The sequence below is a fragment of the Ruditapes philippinarum genome, unplaced genomic scaffold (assembly GCF_026571515.1).
Source record: "Ruditapes philippinarum isolate M1 unplaced genomic scaffold, ASM2657151v2 ctg4742_1_1_1_1, whole genome shotgun sequence".
Taxonomy (NCBI): domain Eukaryota; kingdom Metazoa; phylum Mollusca; class Bivalvia; order Venerida; family Veneridae; genus Ruditapes; species Ruditapes philippinarum.
The window spans coordinates 265303-289490 of record NW_026861815.1 but is presented as its reverse complement, the minus strand read 5'-3'; the positions used below and the strand labels follow the sequence as shown (position 1 = coordinate 289490).

Sequence of the window (24188 nt, the reverse complement as noted above, 5' to 3'; positions counted from 1 at the left end):
CATTCAACTATTTTGTCAGTTCCATGGCTAGAATGTGATAATGTGACAATTTCGAGCTTTGATGAAAGTTAATTTTAAATGCCTTCTTTCCTAAAGCACAAAAGATTATTTACCAATTCTAAAGTTGTGGACAGAATTCTTTTCATACCACTCAGATACCATTTTTTTTGATAGGCGCCACATGACAATGTTAAACAGAACAGTTTGATTTTTTTTAATGCAATATATGCAATATGAACTTTACAGCCTATTTGATATTTGAGAGGGTAATAAATATGACAAGGAAATATTCCTCTGATATAAACTAAAATATAGTGCAGTAAGTACGACTAGTATATAAACAAGTTGTCTATTAAAAGGTCACATACACTACAGTGTGTTGAAATGAGCCAAGTTTTTACTCTTTTTTTTCTATAAAATAATGCCAATATAAAGTACAAACAATACTACTAACTACTAGTAACTAGACTGGATTTTGGGGGAAACATCTTCAAAATGGATACTAGTGTGTCTTTTGAGAAGTTGATAATTTCAAAAAATGACTCTGGCAGGCTATAGTCGCTGTGCAGTAGTCCTTGTACAAGTTTTAAACAAATAAAATGATAAATTGATATGCAGAAATAATCTATAATAAGTGTATCTCTTAACTTTAAGAAAAAAAGACAAGCCATTTCCAAGGATGTGACCTTTTAACAGACAACTTGTTTACTAGTAGTATATTTAATGCGCTCCATTTTAGTCCTGCATGAAGTCAGGGATTTTTCCCAGCATTTTGGGAACATGACCCATACCCATGGAATTGGGAATTTCAGCGGTGTTAAGTTTTGTTAAACATTGGCTGAAATTTTGCAGTTATTAAATGGATGCAAACAATTACTGTCTATGATGGCATCTTCAAACATTTAAGCACTATTACAGTGAAGAAGCCCTTATTTGCAAAGATTTTAGAATTTTTATTCAATACTTTTATTTTGTAACTTTCAATTGGGAATTTTTTCCTGTGGATTTGGAAAAAAATATACTATTTTTAATTGGGAATATGAACCAATAACGGCTATAAAATAAGCCAAAAAAAAATCCCTGAAAGTAGTGACTAGTCTCAATACACCAGTGTGTTGTTTTTTTAATCTCATTTAACATATATTTATTTATTTTAATAATTCTATCAAACCTTTAATTCACTGAATTTAAATCCAAATGGATTAAATTTCTCAAAATTCAAACACTGTGTGAAAATTTTTCTTTATATTTCTAGGAAGTGGTGAATAGTTTCATGTTATATGGAGAGACAAAACCATTGATCAGAGTATTTTCTGTATATTTCACTATTTCATGTTATATGGAGAGACAAAACCATTGATCAGAGTATTTTCTGTATATTTCACTCTCATGTAAAAAATAATTAGTTAATAGTTAATTACATGGACAAGAGTGCAACACCTGACCTCTTATACTAGCTATAATCATTTATATGGGGAAGTCAAAAGGTCAGGACCCCTTTGTGGTCCTGGAATTTGGCTTGCCCAGCTATAGACTACACATGAATTATTTCATAGAAAATCAAATAAAAAATAATTTAAGAATATATAGAATTCTATACCTATCAATGAAATTATCAGTGTTAGTTCCAGTCGGGCGACGCCATTTTCAATATTACTCAATGAATATAGGCAGGGTATCCTATGACAAACAACCGCACATTTTCACATTTATAAATAACATTTGTCAAGTATTCCGACTTCCGAGTGAAAACAGAAGCAGTGCATAAAATACCGAATGACACCTTTAAAATGGAAAAATGAACAATTTTTTCACTGACTTTGCCGTTCATAGGCTTTGTCTAATTTCATATTATAGTAAACAATAGAATATCAAAACTTCAACATTTTGCAGCCTGCTGAAATAATGTTATGTTAAAAATAAAAAATTTAAACAACCCATCTTTTATCTGGATTAAATCAAGCGTCTCTCCGGACACATGATTTGTCCCTGTGACTGACCATTGTATGTAATTGCGTTTTTACACATGTGGACTGTCGAGATCCTGAGCACTCGATAAAAGTGACATAACTTTACAAGCATTTCACTAGTTCATTTTTCACTTTTATTCTAATGATCATTCGGAAATGTCATGAAATGCCAATCGTTGATTAAAATTAAGTCACACTGATTCACAGTAACAACAGATAAATCGTGACAATTTATGTTAATCAGACTTGCTTAATGTATAATTTAGACAGAACACGGATATCCGGCAAATGGTCATGTTAGACAGAAATTAAAGTCAAACTACAATGACACTGAATTACATGTCATATATTTGAAATTAAAAGAATATTATGACATTAACATTTTTTTCAATCAAACATGTATAGAATACTTTACCTGGCCGGTAATCCCGGTAATAAGTGCCACTTTGGCGTCTTTGGTAGCCATGTTGTTTCTTTTTGTCTGGTCCTCGAAGTAAAATGATTCCAAAGGAGCAATTTCTAAAGAAAAGTGTTAACCAGTTATTTTTTTTTGCATGACACGTTTTGTGTACATACAACATTGATAAAAGATATAGATTAAATTTGAAAAAAAAAAAAAAAAAAAAAAAAAAACGATGATTTCTTATTATAATACCTTTACGACACCTGTCAAATTATAAAGCATCTAACACTTACGTTTGATTATAAGCAAGTTAATTATACAGTAGAAGTCTTTGTAACTGTTTTTAACAACAACAAACAAAAATCCTTTTATTTGGTCAATTTCAATTTCAATTTCAATCAGTTGTTATTACTTTAATTAACGAGTGATTGTTCAAATAAAATTGACAATATCTTCATACTTAAAACTAATTTTTACTATTCCGTTTTAATTGCTGAAATGCGTTTTCTTTCTTTCTTTCTGAAAAAAAATATATTAACGAGCAATAAAATAAATAAAAATTCAAAAATGATTTGCATATTATATGTACTCCAATTACTTTTCTACGTCCTCCTTAAAGAATGAAAGGTTATTCTAAGCAATGGTTTGATTGGCTCTAAATTGTGTTAACTACACAAACATATTTGAAACAAAAGTCAAGGAACAAGGAAGCTGATAAAATATCACGTGAGCCTAAGGTCATTGACTGTCGTACTTCGCATGATGAATTGTAAACATAAGAATAATATCATAAGTCTTAACAGATAACGATACAATAATTTCAGATGAATTATTTGACAAACAAATAAATATAAGTTGTAACATGACTAATTAAATTATGCACTGAAAACAATGGACACTTTATACTATTACTCCGTTTAGAACATATTTTGCCTGTTTTGTCAACATGACTTTACTAGTTTCTTCAGCTGGAACAATTTGACCCTATTTTATCATTATATAATAAGTTATGGTTTTTACAAAGGGAGGCAATTATTTATCACTATCATGACTTTAAACATCGTGATTGTTTGTGCAAAAGTCATTTATTGTATTCATAAGTATCTTTAACCTCTATTCCGTCTTTGTGGATTTAGATAGGGTCAGAAATTAATAACACCCAAATTCCAGCTAAATCTTATGCTTCTTTAGCAGCTCAGTGAATACACTCCGTTACTCTACGTTACGAGAGTGAACGATTGTGTTCGAAACATTCGACCGATGTGCAGGAGAATATCTACATGTAAATCTATGGCCAAATCGAGGCTTCTGCTTTTTTAGACAAGCAAAGTCCATTCAAACAAACATTTATTGAGTCCAACCGTCATGATATACTCCCATCAAGATTTGTTTTGTTTTGTTAATCTTCTTATATTTCAATGAAAGAAATTGTGATAATGTACAATGTAATAAAACGAGTCAAGGGAGATACCATGAGAGCAATGAAACACACATCAATGAATGGAATTCTTAAATTTTGTTAGATTCAGCCACTTCATTGAATTTTATTAATGGACTTTTAAAGGTGATACAAGTAAGGCCAAACACAGTCTTCTTAATGAATTAGTTATCCAGAACCATATTTATGTTTAAGACCAGGACAACATATTTATCTTTACATCTAAACACAATGCACATGCGATAATCTTGCGGCTGCAATGTTTTAAGATAATAGGCTTTATGTATTTTTGAATGTGTAAATTATTAATTAGAAAAATCAACAGAAGTAAATGCAATGTAGGTGCAAAACGCAGCTTGGTTTTCAGAAGTTCCTTTTTTCTGTTGTGATTAGAAAAGTTATGTATTGAAGAAATAGTAATGATTATAATCTGAATGAAAATTGTTTTAACTGTTTATATATGATAATTATTATTTTGTCCTGAACATTTAAATTTAGAAAATTTATTACATTTTTATAAAAATAATTCCGTTTCATTTCAGGGAGATATTGGCTCACTCAAGTACATGTATATTGTAACATATATACCTGGGTCACTGTATTTAAAACGGAGTGAAAATTTGGAATTATTTTGTATTGTTGACCAAAGCCAGAAAAAGCGCTCGCTTTTTAAATAGTTCATTCTGTAGAACTTACGGAAAGTCTCTTAATTCAAAACAAGATTTGTTTTTTTTTTTGTAATTTAAAAAGGATTTACCTGTATCAATATACAAATATGAACGCCTGAATGTTAAAGGTAATAGTTCTATCAATTTTAGCAAGTATGTACAATTTACATGTATATTGTTTTATTGTTATGATGATCTTCAAACTGATTTGATATATAATAATATGCATCCTGTCAAAAATAATTATTGTTCGAATGCAAAGCAGCTGAGTCACATGATTTTGATTAGATGCGATTCACTGCAGAATAACTCGATTTATTTTGAAAATCATTCAAAAACCAAGTACATACATCTGCTTAACATTTCGGCCAAGTTTTAATTATCTTGCGTTGCTGCAAAACATTTTAATTTACAGATTCGGCAAATGCAATACAATGCCAAATCCAGGTTTTTTTTTTATATCATTCAGTTGTATGATTATACCATGCAATAAGTATAATAGAAATTCACTAACAACTTTAGAATGCTCTAAATACCTCACAGAATCTCGTGAACCCATTAGAAAATTCAACATGCAAACCTTTTTTGTCCTATTATCGTGCATTAAAAATAGAAGAAAAAAACGACATTGACTTTTAAAAAGCGTACCCGTCCTATCACTGTATAAAACGATTAATAGTACGGACCTAAAGGAATTTCACCGTCGCAACTCTTCCCCTTAAAATTCAATTTTCACAAAAACACATAGGTCAGTGTAGCATTTTATTTGGTATGCTTGTAAAACCTCGATCATTTCCGTTCATTCGAACATCTTTGCAGTTGTTTAGCTGATGTTAACCAGTCTTGATTTAAAAATAGATTATAGGAAAATCCCCATTGATTAGAAAACAAACTGTGACATTCAGGTATAGATTCATTGGTTAACCGATACCTGAGTAACCAATGGATGAGCTGATGGATTCTCTCTTTTTGAAGTTGACAAGGCTGCGAGATCACATTTTATATTGACAAATGAAAGAGGCAAATGATGGAGGGAGTACAGGGTTTCCTCTCCCGACTTGACTTAGCTGAACACGTGGAAATGTTTATGGCGAAAGGATTTGATTCAGAGGACGATCTTCCTTACTTAAAAGAGGAAGATCTTGACTCGATGTACATCACTGATCACAAGGCCAGGCAAAAAATACTTCAGGCCGGTAAGTTTTTTAACTTTTGAAATGGCATTGAAATCGACATAAAAGGCTAAATATTTGATCAGACACTCTTAATTTCTCGAGTTCACTAATTTCGATTGCTTTGAATCTAACGTTTGAAAGACACAACGTGAGGCGTGACCGGACATTGTATAAATACACCTAAAGTTAATTAAGGACATGCATTTGTATACGGTTCCATCTTTACATGAAGTCCTCCTCAGTCCTGTATGATAATTCTTATTCAACAGAGATCGAGCCATTAATTTGTATTCGCTACCCAGTTGTTAAAGATGTCTCTGCATATTTGTTGGTTTTTTTGTAACGATACGTATACTGTATACAGTACAGTAAACTAGTTTAGTTGTTCTTGCCTAAAATATATTTTATTTAATAAAGTATTTTTGTCCCAGGTACAGTACAGTACTGTACAGTCATCAACTTAAGAGTACATGACCCTCTTAATTATTGAATTGGACTAGATCTCATTCAGTGCTTCTGGGTTTTTTCTTCTTAGTTTATTGGATCCATCTTTGGTTACCCACGGTATTTATTCCGTACATACTACATTTTGCCGTGATAGGTAGATTCTAACCGACAATGAGTTAACTCCTGCTAATTCTTACATCAGAAATGAGGAAGAAACATACAGGATGAAGCAGAATTCATCAGTTAAAGCATTAACGTAAAATAGTTTATCACTTCCAAACAATTAACGGTTACATAATGTATAGATGAATGCTGTAATAATAATAAAAGTTTTTTATTTACTTAAATTTAACTAGGACTAGATTTCATTTAGAACAATGTCTAGGAATTTGAATATTATCATTGGCAAATGGTCTTTATATACAGGTAGTTGGTCATTGTTAGTGGTAAATCAACAGTATTTTCATCAACATGGCATATTTCATGTATACAGGTATTTTGCAATCTGTTGATTGAATGCGTTGCTTCTGAAACAAAATCGCTAATGTTTCATTAACGCTTCATTTTTCTCCTTTTTGCCGAAAGAAGCTTTATATGTTACTTTAGGAAGCTGATTTTATTTTAAATATAGCCCGGTATCAGCCAAACATAAATGACACCTATTGACTGTAATGCGCGACAGACATGTATTTTAGACATAATTTTGTTAACATTGAATTATATGCATGTTTATTATTCTCCAAATCCTCCGAATGAACCGGTCTTCACGGACACATATTCAAGATGAAACATTGTTAAGATTGAATTATGTACATGTAAACGTTTATTATGTATCTTCCAATCCTCTGAACGAACGCGCCTTTGTTGACACATATTCAAGATGAAATATTGTCGATTTTTTAATTGTAATGTTTTCCGTGCTGAAGGCTTTCATTTTTCTTCTCGTTAAAGAAATCATTGAAAAAAAAGTGTCGCGGCCGACAGTTTCCCTAGATTGGCTAATTTAGCTTAACTGCTAGAGCTTGCAGTTTTCAAAGATTGATTTACTAGAGAAATGGGAGAAAGAAATCTACGTTTTCAAGGTACTAGTGAGAGAAAATAGGATAAGATCAATCAGTATCATCGATTAGTAATTAACAGGTCTTTGGTACACTTGTTTTCAAGATAGGCAAAACAGGTGAAAATCGATTAACTTTTCCGTTTGATGAAGAAAAGTTGACAGTGGCATAATGTTGAAGGAATACTGTTCAGTACTGAACTTTAATAAAGAAACAGTCTATTTATTAATACTCTTTTTGTTCAGTTTACTTTGTTTCTCATTAAAAACTTATACAAAATATTTTAGGGTTTAAAGCTTTTAGCTCTGATAATTATATTTCCCTGTTGGCTTCTTTCAGTGCCTACTTACCATTGTATTTTACTGCTTCAAAGTTTTGTTGTCTTCGTATTATTATGTAAAACATGCCCAAGGTTAAAGAAGTTTAATTCGCTCAAGGTCAATTTCTCTATTTCAACAGACACATATGTTCAGAATTAAGTTTACTTTAGACCAAATTATGGTGTTGAAAATTATGATTGCGTAATGAAAGGGTATATACTCAAAATTAAGAATGGTTAAGACAAAGATTTTCAAAATAAGGATTTAATTTAGACAGAGAGGTGTTCCGAATTGAAATAAAATTGTATATGTATATAAAAAGGCACTCAAAATTAAGATTTGGTTAGCTATGATTCTCTTATTAGGACAAATGGCGGTGGAATATCTTTTTTTTTTTTTGCCGAAGAAACTTTGCTATCTAAAATCTCTAATATCCAATCTATACCTGGCTCGGAATCCGCTTAAGTTTGACAAATTATCTATGAAAATATCGATATATTAGAAAGTCCGTAGATAGCAAATCAACGGCTCTGTTAGAACCAGGAAAGAAGAAGCCATATGGAATTGTTTGCCGGAGAATTTCACATCGATCAGCTTGTCAAATTGAAAAAGCTTTAAACACTCATTTACAATGTTAAAGCGGATATACGTATTGAAACGGCTGTCGATTTGTCGATACTTTTTATACGATATCAATTAATAATTGTATCTAAAGTTACATGGAATCTTTATTACTATTGATTGCTGAACTGAAATCAATATATTCACCAATTATTGTTGAATATGTCATTGATTTGCACGAATGGTGTGGTAGCTTTTGATAGGATTCTTTCAAAAAGCAGTAGGCGAACTTCCGGCGTTAAAATCTGGTATCCCGAAAAAGTCGATTGTTTTATATAAACCAAGTCACATGACATCCATCGTTAGCTGCAGTGTTCGTATGTTGATTCTGTTAAGATAATTTTACTCAATCGCGATTCTGGTGAAATAATTTAAGTTTGGGGAAACTTACAGATGGCCCCTATGAACTGGTACAAAATGTTTGAAAAAAGAGGCAGAATATTGACCTACCGGTATTTTTTTTTTTGGCCATCGGAAATAGGCGCGGAATCCAAAAATAAGCGATTCGTAGTGTGTGAGCCGTCTCAGTTCGATATGACAGTGTTTTGTGTAGTTTAAGCATACTTATATTACATGTAATGTTCATTTTAATAAATATTGATATATAATAGAAACATTCATACAACAATAACACTACATTGTATTGAGTTTTGACTGAAAAAGGGTAGAGTATTTTTTTATATAAATTTTCATACTTTCCAACCTTTTTTAAAACCCTTACCCTGGTTGATTTGTATAATGTAATTGTCTGAAATTGATTTTTGAACTTTTCCGCTTGAGAGTGTATAGCTATCTTATTTGAAAACTTAAGAGTACTAAATTGTGCAGTCATGTTGGACTGCACGGATATACACGCTGGCCTGGTTTACACGTGCATTTTTCCAACCAGCCAAATACTTAACCAGCCAAAGAGTTGTATAGTTCCTGTGAACTTCTCTTTAACCGTGTCATCCATAACAAAATGACAGCCGTAACATTTTTATCTGATTTCCCATTAATTGTTTATACGCTCTTGAAAGGATAAAATTGATCAGTTTTGTAAATTTGCTCTGTAAAATTAGCAATCAATACAAATGATCAATTATTAATAGGTTGTCAAGCCTCTATTGACACAGATCGTTTGTCGTTACAAACGGAATTGCCAGGTACACGCACTGAACGGTACTTCATTGAGCAACTGTCATGCAGTTCTGTTGGCAATTAAAATAGAAATATTGGCAATTATACGAAGTGTAAATACTCGAGGGTGTTAAGTGCACCGTTAGTCGTTTTCAGTACTTGAATAATTTAACACTTCACAAGGTAGATGAAATGGTATGATACTTTCGGTAAGGCCTCATAGGCTGTCATGAGTTGAATTAGCATCCATAGAAGAAAAAGAAAGCCAATTCATCAAATACAATTTTTTGATATATCCTTTATTGAACAATATATTGGTTTTATTTTTGCCCGGTAAGAAGTTTCAACGAAGGTCGTGACAACATTACAATTTCATGGCTAGAATCCACTTGATATACTAGTACGATTTTACAGTCTTAAAGGCCGGGTAAACTGTGGCAGACTAATTTAGGTGGCAGGGCATGATTTTCTTTTGCACCTAACCGTAAGGTTTCATGTTCTTATGGCCATGGGATTCCCTCGGCTATTTCATCTGGCTTGCAGAACATGGTTAGTTTTGCTTAGGCACTATCGGTGATGAAATTAAGAACTGTTAGTCTTCCACCACTAACCTGTATACATACAAAGTATCGATGTGAATTTAACCAAAGCAAATATTCGGAAGCACATGCATGATAATATTATGTACATTGTACTTGTACTGTTTAACATCGGACCATAGGGACAACTGTCTGAATGAGTATTCTGTTTGCTTTTTTGCAGCACCACATTACAAGCCCAGTAGAGAATACATTCTGTATGACTGGTTGCGAGGGAAGGGGTTGGACCACTATTTCGTCAGTTTCATACAAAGTGAACTTATTGACCTCGTAGATATTGCCAGACTGAACCTCCCGGATGAGCAACTCTACGATGAACTGGAGATAACTCTTCCAGGACATAAACGGCGGCTTGAAAGAGCAGGTATGTTTAAAACAACAACAACTTACCGGAAATGAAATTCGATAACGTCAGACTCAGATCTCTGTCATTCTTATTTGATAAGTAAGAAAAGTAGTGGACATGACGAGATAGTAGTTTTCAGGAAACGTATAAAAGTATATCTTTGGTGCTATTGAATTATCCAATCTTTAGAGATACGTTCCCTTTCACGAAATTTAGAAAAACATTATCACTTTTTCAACTGTGCTGAGGTGCGTCTCAGTTTTTACAGGGTCTTTCAAATAGAATTTGAAAGACCCTGGTTTTTACAATTGATGGTATTACATTTCAAAATTATTAAAAAAATTTTCACCGAATTCTTTTTGTTTTATATAACTTTTCTATGATTTATTGCTAGAATTTGTTCATTTCAGTTCGAAGCTTGGCAAAGAAACATAAAACATCTTTACCATCATTCATTAGATACAAACCGGATGTCAGTAGGTCAGACTCTGAGCAAAGTGCGCCAATTACGTCATTAGAAAACGAACTTCCGGTTGCTTATGGAAGATGGGGAAAGCCCCGCTGTCTTGTTGATGCAAAGTACGATTTCTTAATACTGGATGCAACTGTGGTGTCAACAAATGATCCTCGAGATAGGGTACATATAGGTAATGATCGTTGAAACTTATTTGTGTACTAAGTTTTTTGGTTTTTAAAGCAGCATGGCCCCAAGATTCATGGTAATTTTCATGGAAATTTTGAAAAAAGTAGGTTAAAAGTAAAATATTGTGAAGTGAACAAAGAAAGTAATTTACACATTGCAAACGACACTTACAATGCACATTAACTACCCAATAAGGTCAACAAAAATATCCCTTACTGCATTAGTCACACAGTAGAAATATGGCGAAAAATACTTCAAAATAAGTCATTAATCACACATAACATGTAACTTATTACTTGAATCTTGATTCTATTCACTTTTCTTAAAAACATAGTACGTTTTTCTCATGATTGATTTTCTTGAATTATTTTGGCTAATCTGGAGGCATGCAGCTTTAAAATAAATTTCGGCGTCCTTGACTCAGTGATTAAGACTCCTGGCTAAGAATCGCTTGATCTCTTGCCGCTGCGAGTTGGAATCCCGGCAGTTAGTTTCATTAGTTCAAGCGAGGATTTAATGGAACTAGTCCTCTATCTTAGTTCAGTAAGGAGAGTATTGGATTGTAATCTAGGGGTAGCTGGCGCTGGTTCAATCCTGGGACCAGGGGGATTTATCCATGACGCTTGATCTTGAACATTCAGTAACAACGAAGTTTCGAAGAGACCTGCGTACGACTAATATAATGAACGGATAGGCATCTTGTGTCTTCCTCTACCAGTAAAGATAAAATATGGGCTGAAATGAATTACGAGTACTGTGATAAAATACCAGCAATAAAACACCAGCGTTTCAGTATAACGAATTGAATTAATAGTATATTAATAAAACTTATAAAAATACAAGAAGATACCATTTTTTTTATAAAACAATTCGTCATTTCGAATGTAAATGGACGTTTGTGAGTTATTCAAGAACACGATTCATTCATCTGCGCGGTCAACACATGACATGAATCTGAAGCAATTACCAATTCTCGACCCATTGTTTGCCTTTGTAATTTATTTTCTTTCTGCATCTTCTTGGCTTCGATAGCTTTATCTTTTAAACGTTTTAATACTTTAACAGATTCGTTAACGATCCTCTCTTCTTCGTCAGCGTCAAGTGAATCTGTGTAGTGGATTTTAACTTTACCGTATCTCGTTTTGATCTTTTTAACGTTTGAAAATTTAGGAAACATTTCTCCTCTTAGCAAATCAGGTTTCCCTAGATCATTAACGTCAGTAACATCATCACCAAAGAATTATCATTTAAGTCTGAAGCATGTGTGTTTGAGTTTCGTTCTTGCAAAGGCCAGTTTTTATTGGAACATTCATTTAAATTATCTTGGAATTGTGTCATATCCTGACTTCCGGCACCCATTGGAAGAAGCGGTATGTTCTCTCCCGAAATTGAATCAATATCCTGACTTCCGGCACCCATCGGAAGTAACGATATGTTTTCTTCCGAAATTGATTCAATATTCTGACTTCCGGTACCAAGCGGAAGAAGCGGTGTGTTTCCTTCCGAAATTGAATCAATATCCTGACTCCCGTAACCTTTTGGAAGAAGCGGTTTGTTTTCTTCCGAAATTGAATCAAAGACTTCCGCTTCAGACTGGTAACAGTCGTCGATGGCTTCTTGAGTTTCTTGGTACATCTGTTGTTCTGTTAAATATAAGAACGGTTAAATATAAGAACTGTTAAATGTAAGAAACAATTAACTTACACTCTCTGTTGGCTGTTTAGGCGTAATAATTTAATACGGAAATGGTTATGAACAATCATCAATGTGTCAAACTAAAGCCTGTGTCACATTACACTCCTATTAGGTTTACGATAGGGTACCGGAGTCTGAAGGGGCTGAAATTGTCAATTTTTTAAAGGTCTCCGGATTGTGACATCCCCCACCCCGGTAGGTTAGCTTGGAGGCAAAATGATGTCATCGTTTCATCACATGACTGAATTAAATCAGATAACAGTAGAAAAAAAATGGAAAAAATAAGTACACATTAGATTCGTAAAAAGTATTTTTGCAGAAAATATGGTTCAAACTAATAACAACATTTTTTTTCCAGTCCCGTCATGTCAAAAAACCTCAGTGGAGTCCCTTTAATTATTCTGAAAAAAAACCGATAAGAGTCAGTGCACATAAGTTGTTGGTATACTATAGACTTACATCAAATTAAGTAATAATCTCGAAAAATTATATCCAATTCAGCCATGCCAAAAAAAACCCTTTGTAGAGTCCCTTTAATTAATAATGTAAGGATACTACCATTACTAGTTGTTGATGAATATCCCTCCGCCATGTCTTTACTACTCTCTTGAACATCAATATATCTTTTCTCTGTCATGTCTTTCTGGATTTCTCATGTATAACTGGTGTATTAACGTACTCGATTTTCTAAATATTCACTTCTTTAAAAACAATATCCATAATCCATCTGATACCAAGTAAAAGTTATAAAGCTGGTACATGTAATTGTTTAAGAAGCCACTTCTTTTCTATAACCTTCGTTATTAACACACATTTACCGTATGAAATTACAATATCGAAATGGATACTGACTTCGTAAGGTTATCCATATAAAAAAGAGTTGATTTCTGCAAACGACTTATAAATATTTCGTGTACCTTATTTTTACTTCCCTTTTTAAGATATACTAACATATTTAATCGTTATTCATGCCACATTCGTTTTTCATGAGGTATCAATTTCAACGAAATATTGTCTTACGCTTTACCCCGAATTCTAGTCAATTGTGCATTGTAGAGACACTTTATACTTTTTAAACAATAAACATGCTACATTTAAAATTAAACATAGCAGTTTATCATATAATGAATTCGGAAACACAAACATTTTTCGCTGTTAGATACTTCAGACTAATAACTTATTTTTATTTTGCGATTTTGACATTATTCTAGTCGAAAAATGTCTTTGGCGATCGCAGTGGTTTTGCTTAAGAATCTTGAATAATGACAAGAACGATGTTTCTACTTTCGTCTGCCTGTCGTCTGCTTGCATATTTTGTACGCCCGTTATACATGTACATGCTTTGTCACTTTTTGAATTTATTAATTCTCCGACAGTTACATTTTTCCGAGCAGGGTCTATCTCCTTGTCTATACTGAACCAAAATTCCAAACTTTCTGTCGTTTCAGAATTCATGGTGGATTCCGGAAGTGACGTAGTAACTCTGAGACAGGAAGTGCTGGATTCCATGGACTTGGAGCTGATTGGTCCAATAAACAGTAAAGGAGTACATGGTTCAAAGGTCAAAAATCTTTACCGAGCAAACATTCTGATTGGGAACCAGCTGATCGAAATTGAGGTAAAGATAGACATGTAAAAACAGAACTGAATAAAATGATAAATGCCACAAAATATTTGTTTGAGTAAAAGGCTTTTATAATTACTATCAAAAGAACGTTATGCTAAAATGTTGTTTCTTTTCAGATGTTCATAAAGAATATTTCATATCTTCCAATTGTCTTCTGTTTTTAGCTCACCTGTCACAAAGTGACAGGGTGAGCTTTTGTGATCGCTTTTCGTCCGGCGTCCGTCCGTCGTCCGTCCGTAAACTTTTACTTTAAATGACATCTCCTCATAAACCACTAAGCCAATTTCATCCAATATTCACAGGAATGTTCCTTTGGGGGTCACCTTTAAAAGTTGTTCAAAGAATTTAATTCCATGCAGAACTCTGGTTGCCATGGCAACCAAAAGAAAAAACTTTAAATATCTTCTTTAAAAAAACCCTAAGAGCTAGAGCTTAGATATTTGGCATGAAACATCTTCTAGTGAGTGTCTACCAAGTTTGTTCAAATAAAAGCCCTGGGGTCAAAATTAGCCCCGCCCCAGGGGGTCATTGATTTTCCCTATATGCACATAGTAAAAACTTAAAAAATCTTCTTTTAAAGAACTCAAAGAGCTAGAGCTAAGATATTAAGCATGAAACATGTTCTAATGGGTGTCTACCAAGTTTGTTCAAATAAAAGCCCTGGGGTCAAAGTTGGCCCCGCCCCAGGGGGTCATTGATTTTCCTTATATGTATATAGCAAAAACTTAAAAAATCTTCTTTGAAAAAACCCAAATAGCTACAGTTTAGATATTAAGCATGAAACATGTTCTAGTGAGTGTCTACAAAGTTTGTTAAAATAATAGCCCTGGGGTCAAAATTGGCCCCGCCCCGGGGGTCATTGATTTTTCTTATATGTGTATAGCAAAAACTTAAAACTCTTCTGTGAAAAAACCGAAATAGCTAGAGTTAACATATTAAGCATGAAACAACTTCTAGTTAGTGTTTACAAAGTTTGTTCAAATAAAAGCCCTGGGGTCAAAACTGGCATCGCCCTAGTGGTGTCATTGTTTTTAACTATACATGTATGTGTATAGTAAAAACTTTAAAAAATCTTCTTTGAAAAAACCCAATGAGCTCAGAGCTTAGATGTTTAGCATGAAATATCTTCTTATGAGTGTCTACCAAGTTTGTTCAAATAAAAGCCCTTGGACTTAAATTGGCCCTGCCAGGGGGGGGGGGAGGCATATATACAGGTGAGCGACCTCAGGGCCATCATGGCCCTCTTGTTTCATAAAGTTGGCAAGTAGAGGTATAAAGAAATGATTTATTTCATATACTAGTATGTTCTTAATCAACTACTTAACTGTTGATCTCCAAATCTTACTTCATCATGATTTAACATTTTGGTCATTGCAGGTGATGGGAGAGTCATATGATTCCATTGGTAGTCGCGTAATACGTCACTTCCGACATTATATAAATGGAGCACGCCATATATGGTTAAAGGGAGACTTTATAGATCCAACGCTACCTCATAAAACTCACATCCCTGAAAAGGAAATCACTGAAATACCTGTTCCCCCTGCAGATATAGATGCGTCAGTTTCACCAGTCCAGGAAACGATGCAAGTAGAGGAAGTGGGAGGTCCTGCGTTAGAGAATTCATCAGAAACAGAGAGAGGTCACGACGAGGGCATAGAAAACGTTAGTACCAAAGAACAACAATTTGATAAAGGTGAACAGGTACAAAAAGACTTTATTAAAGTTGACATTGTTAAAGAAGCAAGTGAATGTAAAGGAACTACGCCTACCATAGATGCTGATAAGAAAATTGAGTTTGAATTTGCTAAAGTGGAAGGGGAAGTTGATGAGCAAGCTAGAACAGAAACTAGAGATGTTAATGAAGACAATGTAGATGAGACGGATAAAATCCTGTGTCGCGAAAACGAAATTATTGACATTCGTCCAATCATAGCAGCGAATAGAAAACGTCACGCGAGTAATACCGGAGGAGTGGAACCGGAAGAAGGAATAGCTAAAATTAATGGCGGACGGTTGTTGAAAAAGAAGAAAACGGCTCTGAAAAATGATTCTAATGTTATAGAGACGATATCTGATCATATGAACGGAACTTGCCATATAGACAAACTAGGAATTGAAACGTTTAGTACAGTGCTTAATCAAAGATCGGTATATTATAGATCTCAGGTAAAAATGGAGGGAGATGGGCCTAGTTGATACATGAAGTCAGAGTTTTATATTTGGACCAAATCTATCTCCATGATCAAGTGCTATCTTATACGTATTAACTTAAACTTACTTTAATTCTTTAATTTTATGTTCCATGATAAAGGGTAAATAGTAATCAAAATATTGTGTACAATTTGAATTTGTCTCCCGGCGTAGGTTCGAGCCGCGCAAACGTCTTCGAATTCTTTTATGTGAGGCAGTTATCCAACTGGCTTACGGAACGTCAGTGGTTCTACTCGGGTGCCGGTTTATGACTGAAATAACGAAGAGTGGCACTCGAGGTCTGCCTCCAACAGTAAAGCTGGAAAGTCGCCATATGACCAAAACTGTGTTGGTGCGACATAAAACCTTATTGGAAAATTGTCTGTTTCAGGTATATATATTTCTGCAACTTGTTACAAGATTACAATAGACCTAGACATTTCGTGAGAGTGTTCATTTTTACAGGAGTTATGGCCTTTTCATATACTATATTTTAAAAACTTGTATGTTGTGGATGTATTATTATTCATATGTCAATACCTCCTTCCTACCCTTTGTGAATTATTCTTGTGAATTTGTGTATGAACTTGGAATCCTTTGAATTTAGATCTTTCTTTAGTAAAAGCCCTGTATGTTGTAATAAAGGATTTAACAACACTTAATTGAATTTGTATATAAATGCATATAATTATTCTTTTAAAACAATTTTAAAACATCCAATAATATGTTAAATAAGTACTGCAAATGATTATATGCATAATATGTAATTATTAAAATGTATGCATTCATTTCTTATTGAAAAATTTGGCTTTGATTTTATAGAAAATATTTTTTCTAATTACCTCCCTTTATTTACATGAAATGTTAATTCGGTAATATCTTTACAAATAATGCTTTTTGGAACTTACGATATTGATATCTTCATTTGAGCATTGTATTTATGATTTTAAACCATGAAAAGAATGAGTTACAGGATCTTAAAGGAATTAAGCAGACGACAATTTAGATACTAGTCAGACTGTACAGAACTTCAGGTGAGCTGGACTATATTGATAGTTTTGACCTGAAAGGGGGGGGGGGGGTTAATGCCTTAAACTTTGACTGCCTTATACTTGTGTTTTGTTTTTGTTTTTTGTTTTGTTTTAAAAATGAACATTTTGCACATTTGATGATATTTCTTTATAGTGATTGTTCTTTTAAATCATCAAGTGTTATGTTTCACAGAGCAATAAAGGAATTTATGATGTACATATTTTTATAAAGTAGATGTTAATAGACGTGAGTTTTTTTCTATATGTTAAAAGTTTTGTTATGTTTGTATTGTACAACAATTTTGTGACGTTTATTAGATTTTAGATATATTTTATTTATAGAATGTATTTTGTAAAATTGAGTGAGTTTACATGTACGTTTATCTTTAACTTGATGAATATATATAATAAAAGATTCAAAGAAGGAAATTTTATTGCTTGGAAAAATGTCAGTCAAGTTCGACAATTCTTTCCTATCTATGCCATTCGTCTGCTCCTATTAGCTCCCCTGATATAATGTATCGCTTTGTGTTTCGATATATTTAGTTGTGTTTCAATAAATATTTAAAATATGAATATCTAAAAAAAATAACCTTTGTAAATTTCTGTTAAATCGTTGTTTGGTACTTGAGCAAAATTTTGTTAAACCTACATAAGAATAAATAGCAAATGAATATTTTGTTAAGGGAGTTTTCTTTTTTCTTTTTCATCATTAATATCCCAACCGAGTACACAACCAAATAAATTCCATTTTCGCAAAGCTCAACACATGTTTACACTAATTATACCAATGATTAAATATTATTTTAACTCCATCTAAATCGATCGTGAAAATGAAATTGAAAAATCTGGAGAAAGTACAATTTTGCATAATTTATATAACGATACACACCATGAAAGGAGATACAAACCATGAAAAGAGCGCTGTAATGCAATATTCACTGTGTAATAAAACAATACTTGTTATTGATACATGCATTTGCTGTATTTGCTGAGATGGTTTGGAGTTCTTGTTTTGTTTTTATTTGGTTTTACGGTGCACCAGTACAATTTAGGTCATATGGCGCCGAAACAAGAACGATAATTTTGGCTTTCCTCGGGTGTTACGAACTGAAAGCAACACCAGGGGTCAAAACAACTTCTCCTGCCCGAGCTATGAGATGCATATACTCCAGTAATCCGAACCCATTTACTCGCCTTTTACAACCACGCAGGGATATACGGTGGCTGCAACGCTGATGCCTTACCCTATAAGGCAATCCCTCAGCCAGAGGGTTTCAACTTCAGAATTGATAAAATCTATCCTTAAAGCATCACGCCTCCAGATTCATGCTGATTTTTATGAAAATTTTAAAAATGTATTTGAATGTGTAATATTGTGAGATAATCAAAAAGAAGCAATTTACACATTATGAACGGCACTTACAACCCTCGTAAATTACCCAAAAAATGGTCAAAATATGCATAAATAGCCCTTACTCCGTTAGTAACACAGTAGATATATAGTTGTAAATAAAAAAATTAGTCATTAATCGAACATAACTTGTAAAAATTTACGCGAATCTTGAATCATTTTACTCTTCCTAAAATCTTAGTACATATTTCTCAAATTTGATTTTATTGAAATAATTTGATCCATCTGGAGGCATGCAGCTTTAAAAGTCGCTGAATAAATCTCCTTCTTCTACCACGTACCCACAGGTCTGTACAGAAGTGTAGTTCGATGTTTATCCGAATATAATGAATATAAAACAGTATGCAAAGGTTATTAAATTTTTGAAAGAAAGAATATGTTTCAAATGGTAAAGTCAGAGTATCAACTATACTATATCCGCAGCAGTTAATTCCCCTGGTTTAGTTTCTACAATGATTTATTTTTGGCTCAAACTCCGTGGAAGTTGCATAGATTTAAATTATCATCATTTTGTACTTCAAAATTAACCCTTTGAGGTCAATTCTAATATTAAATAAATGATATTTCCAAATTCCAAGAAATTTTTATCAGTACTTTTAGTACTTTGTTTATTTTGATTCATGGCGTGTCGCTGCCCTACCAGGTGTTCATATTTTGTACAAATATTACTGATATTCACTTACAAATGATATTTCTAATAATAATAATAACTGGTTTTACTGAAGTTTTGGGTTGCCGACATCTTCCATTAAGGTCGGTAAATCTTGTTACCTTGAACGCAATTTGTCTCAAATTTCTCGTAGCGGTTACGTCCCTTGATCAGTATAAGTAAAGTGGTTATTGATCTACTGATCCTTCTATATTTACCTGGGACATCCAGTATTATGTTCCAGATTTTACACATGTTTGATATGACAATGGCTCATTAATTAGCGTTTGCATTTCAATATCATATGTGATTAAAATAATGTTAACACTTACATTCAACTGACCCCAGAGATTTGAGTTTATGTCATCATAGGGTTATTTTCATTTCTTAGACTCGTTTTATTATGTAAAGTCTATATAAAATGAACAACGAATTTAAGATTAATTTTATTCTATGCTATATATCTGATACCATATAGTTAGAAAACTAAAAAAATAGGGGGGGGGGAAATAACCGGGGGGGGGGGGGAATAACCGTTCAACTGATATTTCTTTAACTCAAGTCTGTCAGTTCAGTTATATTTTAGCTACCTGTGACTCATATACAAACCATCATGGAGATTAATTATGTCTGTGAAACCATGCATTCAACATTGCTGACCACTCTTTAATGAGAATCAGAAGGCCATGTAACAAACCACTTATTACAGAGCAATTCCGTTCACATCACGTCAATAAATACTGGTCATGGCATATAAGCAGCGTTCATTATATTCTTGGACAAAAGTAAGTACTAACATTGTCCACTAATTGGTACGTATAATTGGCCACCCTCGTTAACCTCGTGTAAATATATTTGTGTCTCAACAAGCGTCTAAGTACAGTGATTATTATAAAAGCATCTGTTGATACTGATCTGTCTAAAGAAGCGAAATTGTCTTTGAATTGGAGAATCCCCGATATTGTTATTAACGGATCGAATAAAAGATAATAGCTGAAGAACCAGATCCGCTTTCTGCCTACATCCGCAGTCTAGAAAATATTATGAATTTATTCATATTGTTATAGATAATGCAACCATATATCCATGCTCAAACTTTCCTCCAATTTGTCTTGTGTCAGCATTGATTATCAGTAAATGTGCATCTAAGGAAACTTATATTTTACAATAGATAATGTATATAATATTTTTTGATATTGCTGGTAAAGGTACTGGTGCAACTTTAAGACTTGGAATATCCGTATCTATAAAATATTACTTGTTTGAATAAGTCACTGGTTTGACGCTGCATATTCAAACATGGTCAAATTTAAAATAAAAACAAACAAACAAACAAAAAACCCGATAGCAGTACAAAGTGAATTGATTTATTTTTTATTAGCAATGTATTCTCATAAATGACTATCAGTGAACACTCATATGGTCGAATCTACATCCTTATTGTTATTTATTCGTCATTGATATAAACTTGGATGTATTTCCTTTCGTCAATATAAAACTATACATATTGAAACATGGATTACGATTACATATTGCTAAAATCGTATGTATGTTTGTTTCTTTTTCGTCATTCTACAAAATCATGTGTATGGTCGTATCTCCTCCTCCATTATAATATTATATGATTTTATGGCCTTCGCCATTGCTACACAACCATGTATATGGTCGTATCTCCTCCATTGCTACATAACCATATAATTATATTGTCGTATCTCATTTCTCATTGCTACAAATCATATTTTATGGTTGCACCTCCTTCGCCATTGCTACAAAGTCATATGTATATGGTCGTATCTCCTCCATTGCTAACAAAACCATATATATAGTCGTATCTCCTCCATTTCAACAAAACCATATATATGGTCGTATCTCCTCCATTTCAACAAAACCATATATATGGTCGTATATCCTCCATTTCAACAAAACCATATATATGGTCGTATCTCCTCCATTTCAACAAAACCATATATATGGTCGTATCTCCTCCATTTCAACAAAACCATATATATGGCCGTATATCCTCCATTTCAACAAAACCATATATATGGTCGTATATCCTCCATTTCAACAAAACCATATATATAGTCGTATCTCCTCCATTTCAACAAAACCATATATATGGTCGTATATCCTCCATTTCAACAAAACCAATATATATGGTCGTATATCCTCCATTTCAACAAAACCATATATATGGTCGTATATCCTCCATTTCAACAAAACCATATATATGGTCGTATATCCTCCATTTCAACAAAACCATATATATGGTCGTATATCCTCCATTTCAACAAAACCATATATATGGTCGTATCTCCTCCATTTCAACAAAACCATATATATGGTCGTATCTCCTCCATTTCAACAAAACCATATATATGGTCGTATCTCCTCCATTTCAACAAAACCATATATATGGTCGTATCTCCTCCATTTCAACAAAACCATATATATGGTCGTATATCCTCCATTTCAACAAAACCATATATATGGTCGTATATCCTCCATTTCAACAAAACCATATATATGGTCGTATCTCCTCCATTTCAACAAAACCATATATATAGTCGTATCTCCTCCATTTCAACAAAACCATATATATGGTCGTATATCCTCCATTTCAACAAACCATATATATAGTCGTATATCCTCCATTGCTGCAAAACCATATATATGGTCGTATCTCCTCCATTTCAACAAAACCATATATATAGTCGTATCTCCTCCATTGCTACAAAACCATATATATGGTCGTATCTCCTCCATTGCTACAAAACCATATATATGGTCGTATATCCTCCATTTCAACAAAACCATATATATAGTCGTATCTCCTCCATTTCAACAAAACCATATATATAGTCGTATCTCCTCCATTTCAACAAAACCATATATATGGTCGTATCTCCTCCATTGGTACACAACCATATATATGGTCGTATCTCCTCCATTGCTACAAAACCATATATATGGTCGTATGTCCTTCGCCATTGCTACAAAGTCATATGTATATGGTCGTATCTCCTCCATTGCTACAAAACCATATAATATTATATGGTTCCACCTCCTTCGTCGTTGCTACAAAAACATATATATATGGTCGTATCTCCTCCATTGCTACAAATTAGTTTATATGGTTGTATCTCCTTTGTCATTGCTACATAGCCATATAATTATATGGTCGTATCTCCTCCATTGCTACAAAACCATATAATATTATATGGTTCCACCTCCTTCGTCATTGCTACAAAAACATATACAAATGGTCGTATCTCCTCCATTGCTACAAATTAGTTTATATGGTTGTATCTCCTTTGTCATTGCTACATAGCCATATAATTATATGGTCGTATCTCCTCCATTGCTACAAAACCATATAATATTATATAGTTCCACCTCCTTCGTCATTTCTACAAAAACATATATATATATATATATATATATATATATATATATATATATATATATATGGTCGTATCTCCTCCATTGCTACAAATTAGTTTATATGGTTGTATCTCCTTTGTCATTGCTACATAGCCATATAATTATAGTGTCGTATCTCCTCCATTGCTACAAAACCATATAATATTATATGGTTCCACCTCCTTCGTCATTGCTACAAAAACATATGAGCCGCGTCATGACAAAACCAACATAATGGGTTTGCGACCAGCATGGATCCAGACCAGCCTGCGCATCCGCGCAGTCTGATCAGGATCCATGCTGTTCGCTATCAGTTTCTCTACTTGTTATAGTGTTTGTAAGCGAACAGGCATGGATCCTGATCAGACTGCGCGGATACGCAGGCTGGTCTGGATCCATGCTGGTCGCAAACCCATTATGTTGGTTTTGTCGTGACGCGGCTCATATATATATTGTCGTATATCCTCCATTGCTATAAGTCAGTTTATATGGTTGTATCTCCTTTGTCATTATTGTCGTATTTCGTTCGTCATGATCATATAACCGAACATATGGTAGTTATTTTGTACAGCTTTTTTTCGTGGACCTTCACGCGTCCTCATTCTATCGCGATTCAAAAAAAATTCTTCGTTTCTTCACCCCCAAGACTGTCTTCTAAACTTATGACACCAATATCCCGTTGGGATATATTCCATGAACAATGTTCAGGTATTCTCTGGCTAATATATGATAGACAACAATGTAAGAAACATGTGCTAGACCTTATCGAACTGGAACCAGAAATGCAATAATTTCATTTTTAGAACTTTTTTCCCTATTCCCGCCAAAAGTATTGTGCACGTGGTGATTCCATTCTACCTGTCTTCTGCTTTAATCATAATGTCTCTAGACAGGATGCAACGTTTTCCTATCTTCTTATCAGAATAACATATGTGTTACAGAATGATATATCTAGTTAATTTACCGTTTTTGTCTGACTTGAAAGAATAAAACGCATTAATTTTAATTAATAATCGCATTCTTTGCTATTTTTTATTGGTAAATATCCCATTAAGCTATGAATAACATTTTATATTCCGAGAATCTGTGAGAAGGAATAAACGTTACTCTCGACCGTGTAATTTTATAATAAATTTTGAGAAATATTTAGAATTCGACGTATTACTACGCGAAAACATTTTTTTTGGATAGATTACTGCGCCGGACTATTTATTTTCTAAACGTAGCCACTATGATTTTTGTTTATGGAGAGTGAACCAATATAAAAAATTTTATATGGTCTCCTTAGAGCTTGTTCGTCGCAGAGACGGCAGTGACGGTTCCATACCACATGGCGACGCAACGGTGCT

General features: G+C 33.4%; 1 protein-coding gene across 1 annotated transcript; it reads left to right on the top strand.

Moving 5' to 3' along the window:
* The first annotated feature begins 5363 nt into the window (after positions 1–5363).
* LOC132716926 (uncharacterized) lies at positions 5364–17376 on the top strand. Its single transcript, XM_060700271.1, has 5 exons — positions 5364–5675; positions 9982–10182; positions 10575–10811; positions 13951–14120; positions 15507–17376. The coding sequence occupies exons 1-5, from the start codon at positions 5504–5506 to the stop codon at positions 16326–16328; spliced, it is 1602 nt and encodes a 533-aa protein (XP_060556254.1). The 5' UTR covers positions 5364–5503; the 3' UTR covers positions 16329–17376.
* Positions 17377–24188: the final 6812 nt, after the last annotated feature.

Excerpts from the sequence above, each read along its gene's own strand:
- LOC132716926 (XM_060700271.1), top strand. The coding sequence starts at position 5,504 with ATGATGGAGGGAGTACAGGGTTTCCTCTCCCGACTTGACTTAGCTGAA. Across the intron at positions 10,812-13,950 it reads TCGAGATAGGGTACATATAG|AATTCATGGTGGATTCCGGA; the intron begins GTAATGATCGTT and ends CTGTCGTTTCAG. Across the intron at positions 14,121-15,506 it reads ACCAGCTGATCGAAATTGAG|GTGATGGGAGAGTCATATGA; the intron begins GTAAAGATAGAC and ends TGGTCATTGCAG.